General features: G+C 42.2%; 1 protein-coding gene across 1 annotated transcript; it reads right to left on the reverse strand.

The window, feature by feature from the left end:
- Positions 1-2199: 2199 nt before the first annotated feature.
- On the reverse strand, positions 2200-3150 carry LOC119923020 (olfactory receptor 1052-like). Its single transcript, XM_038742604.1, has one exon. It carries the CDS (start codon positions 3136-3138, stop codon positions 2200-2202), a length of 939 nt encoding a protein of 312 aa, XP_038598532.1. The 5' UTR covers positions 3139-3150.
- Between the last annotated feature and the right edge of the window lie 2299 nt (positions 3151-5449).

Here is a 5449-nt window from a genome sequence, read left to right on the forward strand (position 1 = left end):
CAATCAGATCATAGTTCCTGTGTTTCCTAGGGCATACAGTTTAAGTAGGAGAAGGAACAGGTAATTAATCTCCATTTTATAGATGAGGAAACTGAGGTTCAGAGAAGTTAAGTGACTTGCTTAACACTGCACAGCAGGTAAGTGGGGAGCTGGGATTAGAACTCAGGTTCCCTGACTCCTAGGTGGGGGTCCTTCAGTTCCAAAGCTGTTGGATCCAAATAAGGATCTCCCTACTCCTTATGTTCCTGCTGTTTCAAAAATGTATTCAAACAGCCTAAACCTACAGTCCAATATATGCCCTAAAACAGGAGTGCAAATAAAGTCTGACATCAGTCTGAAAAGTATCAAAAGATATTTATTGAGCATACAACTACACAAAGGGAGTGAAACACATTATCTCTGCTCTCTATCAACTTCCAATCTAAGGAAGAAGCTGACTCAGTCTTGCCTGCTGCTTTCTGTCATTGCTTCTTGCCTGTACTGTCAAGAAACCTGAAGTTTCGCCCACAGAAACTACACTGGTTCCAAGCTCCTTCTGGTGGAAGAAGGAGGAACAGAGCTGAAGGAATCAATGGTAGGGAGAGAGAAATGGAGAGACAGAGAAGTGAAGGGAAGGACTGAGGAAAAAAAGTGAGGGAAGGACAAAGTAGTGAAGAGAGAAGTTAGGAGAAAGTTACACCAAACATTTGATTTGGTGTAAGGTTTATATGTGTTCATTGGGCAGTTTGGAGCCCCTTCCCAATAGATTCATACATCATAAAGTCCTCCGACCCCCGAGCTCCATCAGTGGCCTTGTAAAGTGCAAATTCCCTTGGCCTGCCCCGAGAAGGGCCTTCAGCCATAAATTCCGCCTTTGGTGCTGTGAGGTACTTTGGGAAGTTCGGGTTACACCATGTAGAGGGTGGCCACCCAATCCCTTTTTGGCACAAAGCTGGACAAGAGTTCTCTACATAATTCAAGATAAAGTGATGGAAAGAGCCATAGCTAACAGGAAATAGCAGGACTTTGGTTCTAGAACACTAACCGCATTTCTAAAATCCCAAATATATAATAGAGAGCAAAGTGATCATAAAGCAGAAACATTGTGAGAATATTTTGTTATGGAGATCAATCGATCAATGTTATATATTGAGCACTTCATTCATTCATTCAATCGTATTTATTGAGAGCTTACTGTGTGCAGAGCACTATACTAAGCGCTTGGGAAGTACAAGTCGGTAGCATATAGAGATGGTCCCTACCCAACAATGGGCTCACAGTCTAGAAGGGGGAGACAGACAACAAAACAAAACATGTAAATAGGTGTCAAAATAGTCAGAACAAATAGAATTAGACCTATATGCAATCATTCGTATTTATTGAGCGCTTACAGTGTGCAGAGCACTGTACTAAGCGCTTGGAAGTACAAGTTGGCAACACATAGAGACAGTCCCTACCCAACAGTGGGCTCACAGGCTAGAAGGGGGAGACAGAGAACAAAACCAAACATATTAACAAAATAAAATAAGTGTGTGCACAGCATTCTATGAAGTCCTTGGAAAAGTACAATGCAACAGAGGTAGTAGACATATTCCCTGCCAACGAAGAGTTTGCAATCTGGAAGAGGACCTTACATTTCACAGTTTTCACGGGAAATTATCTGAAAAATGTTGGATTTAATATCTTGGAGATGTTCACCCATTAATTTGTACTTTATATAGCCTTGTTTTCACAGAAACAATTTTACCCTAGAGCTCTTCTATGATTTTTTTTTGCCTTCTTACTATGAACATCTGTCTTACTATTCTTATTCACTTATTGTTCACTGTCATCCATTTATTGTTCACTAGAGAATCAGTGCGGTCTAGCAAAAAGAACACAGGCCAGAGAGTCAGAGGACAAAGCTGTAATCCACGTGGGACAACCTAATCACCTTCTATCCCCCCAAGCGCTTAGAACAGTGCTTTGCACATAGTAAGCTCTAAACAAATGCCATTATTATTATTATTATTATTATTATTATTATTATTATTATTATTATTAATCCCAGCTCTGCCACTTGCCTGATGTGTAAACTCGGGGAAGACACTCAACTAATCTGTGCCTCAGTTTCCTCATCTATAGAATGGTGATCCAATACCTGTTCTCCCTCCTATTTAGACTGTGAGTTCTGGGTGGGACAAGGACTATTGGCTTTGCTTAAAGGAGGTTTTGATGAAATTAGTGGTGGCAGTTTTTCCACTTTATTGACCTTTTCATAGCCTCCTTCACATCCTTGTTCCTCAGGCTGTAAATCAGGGGGTTTAGCATGGGGATGACCAGGGTGTTAACCACTGCAGATGCTTTCTCTTGCTCCAGGGAATACTGGGAACTGGGCTGAATGTAGCTGAATGACAGCGAGCTGTAGAACAAGATCACAGCTGTCAGGTGGGAGGCACAAGTGGAGAAGGTTTTGTATCTCCCCTTGACCGAGCCGATCCTGAGGATGGCGGTGACAATTCGGATGTAAGAGATCACGATGATAAGTAAAGTGGCTATTGCAATCACTCCAGACAAGCTCAAAAGCAGCAGCTCATTGAAGTGGGAGTCAGAACAGGAGAGTTTCAGGAGAGCGGGGATATCACGGAAGAAATGATTGATGACATTAGGTCCGCAAAAATTCAACCTCAATAATACAGTTGTGTGTGTCAGTGAATTGGCAAGACCTCCGAGATAGGACACAAGCACTAGCTGAAAGCATATCTTTTGGGTCATGATAGCTGTATACAATAGAGGGTTGACAATCGCTCTGTAGCGGTCATATGCCATGACGGCCAAGAGAAAGCCCTCAGTAGTAACATAAATGCCAAAAAAGAGACTCTGAAAGACACAGCCAGTGAATGAGCTGGACTTACGTTCCAAAAGGAAATTTATCAGCATTTTCGGGGCCAGGACAGTGGAGTAGCAGATATCACAGAGTGCGAGGTTACACAGAAAGAAGTACATGGGGGTGTGAAGGGTGGCATCGATCTGGATTAATAGGATCATACATACATTTCCTACCAGAGTGACCAGATAGATGATCAAGAACAGGACAAAGAGAGGCATCTGCAATTCTGGACCATCTGTCAGACCCACAAGCAGGAACTCAATCACTGATGTATGGTTGCTTCCAGCCATGTATTCAGATTTTTGAATGGATTTTCCTTTGAGAGCGCAAAATGATATCAACAATAATCAATCATATCATTTATTAAACTTATTTATTAAACTATAATTGGGGTATCTGTGAAACACTTATTATGTGCCAAGCACTGTGTAAGTGCTGAGGTAGATTAACAAATAATAAGATGGAACTGCTGCCCCACCTGGGACTCAGTTTAATCCCCAGGCCCAGAGATAATAAGTGACTAGATCACAGCAAAGGTAACAGAGCTGAGATTTGAACGCAAGTCTCCTGTGCTCCAGTGATAGGAATCTTAGAAGTATGGTATTTATTGAGTGCCTTTTGACCGCCATGTACTGAACGAAGTACTTTGTAGAGTACAATAGTAGCAAAAGACACTTTTCTGGCCCATCAGTGAATCAAAGGTAAACACTGTACAGTTGTATTTGGAAGAGTACAATACAATAATTGGTAGAATCGTTGGTAGACATGATAGAGGAGACAGATGGGGTAGTGGATAGAGCATGGGCCTGGGGGCCTGAAGGTCTTGGGTGCTAATCCTGGCTCCTCCCCTTGTCTGCTGTGAGGCTTTGGGTAAGTCACTTCACTTCTCTGTTCCTCAGTTATCTCATCTGTAAAATGGGGATGAAGACCGTGAGCCCCATAAAGGGACTATGTCCAACCTAATTTGTGTATATCCACCCCAGCGCTTAGTACGGTGCCTGGCACATAGTAAGTGCTTAACAAATGTCATTCTTATTATTATTTTTGCCCACAAAGACTTTACAATCTAGAGGGGGAGACAGAGTAAATTTTGGATTAGGGAAATGGCAAGGTTCAAAAGTGAATCAAAAGGGGACTAACAAATCCTGGCTCTGCCAATTGCCAGCTGTGTGACTTTGGGCAAGTGACTTAACTTCTCTGGGCCTCAGTTCACTCATCTGTAAAATGGGGATTAAGACTGTGAGCCCCATTTGGGACAACCTGATCACCTTGTAACCTCCCCAGCACTTAGAACGGTGCTTTGCACACAGTAAGTGCATAATAAATGCTATCAATATTATTATTATTATTATTATTATTAACTTCCTTATCCAAATTAATCCTACTTTGCCATTTGAAAGGCTGGATTAATAAAAGATATCAATCTTTCTCTTTGTGACCTAATGTCTTTATTCAATTTCATCCCAATAAAAGAGAGGAAGATATTCACTGAGAGAGTGCTTTGCCCCAAGCCTCCACTGATACACTCAGCCCAGAGGACTTACCTAATATCCTTCCAGATGTATTTTTTGGTTTTGTTTTGTTTTCCAGTTGCTACTACTGTTGCTATGGATCACAGCCTTACTCAAAACACCTCTTTCCTAGTTTGGAAACCAAAGGATAAAACCACTGAGATGACTCATAACCATACCCTAGGCAGCCATGCAACCTCAGGATGTGGAGTTTGAAAGAAACCTGAATCAGAAACCAAAGTTATTTTGTGGTCATGAAAACCAGTCCTATTTTTCTATTATAACTGAGTCCTACTCTCCACTGTGGAGCGGTTTAGGAACTATGGAGGAGAAAGCAACCACTCATGCCCAATCTCTTCCCAATTAATTCTCGATTAGAGAGAGGCGGCCATTCCAAGGATAGAAGCCACATGTCCTGCTGCCTACTCCAATAATAATAATAATGTTGGTATTTGTTAAGTGCTTACTATGTGCCAAGCACTGTTCTAAGCTCTGGGGTAGATACAAGATCATCAGGTTGTCCCATGTGGGGCTCACAGTCTTCATCCCCGTTCTACAGATGAGGTCACAGAGGAACAGACAAGTCAAGTAACTTGCCCAACGTCACACAGCTAAGTGGTGGAGCCAGGATTAGAACCCAGGACTTCTGACTCCGATCTTTGATAGTGTGGATCTCTCAGGTACAAATAAGAAAGATCAACTGGCAGACAGAGCAATGGGAATCAGCATTTGGGAGAATCTCCAGGAGTGTGTGTCCACCCCCCTGCCCCAAACACACGCCAGTCATGGTGTTAAATGGTGTCCCTTGACTATGCACACAAGGGTAATAACAATAATAATAGTATTTGTTAAGCATTCACTATGTGACAAACACTGTACTAAGCATTGCCATGGTTGCAAAGATAACCAGGTCTCACATGGGGCTCAAAGAGAGAGAACAGATATTGAATCCCCAATTTGGCAGATAACAGAACTAAGGTACAGAGAAGTGACTTTCCCAAGATCACACAGCAGGTAAGGGACAGAGCTAGGATTAGAACCCAGGTCTACCAACACCCAGGCCCACCCCTTGATTTCTTATGCTGAACAT

This window comes from Tachyglossus aculeatus, unplaced genomic scaffold (assembly GCF_015852505.1).
Source record: "Tachyglossus aculeatus isolate mTacAcu1 unplaced genomic scaffold, mTacAcu1.pri scaffold_136_arrow_ctg1, whole genome shotgun sequence".
Classification (NCBI taxonomy): Eukaryota; Metazoa; Chordata; class Mammalia; order Monotremata; family Tachyglossidae; genus Tachyglossus; species Tachyglossus aculeatus.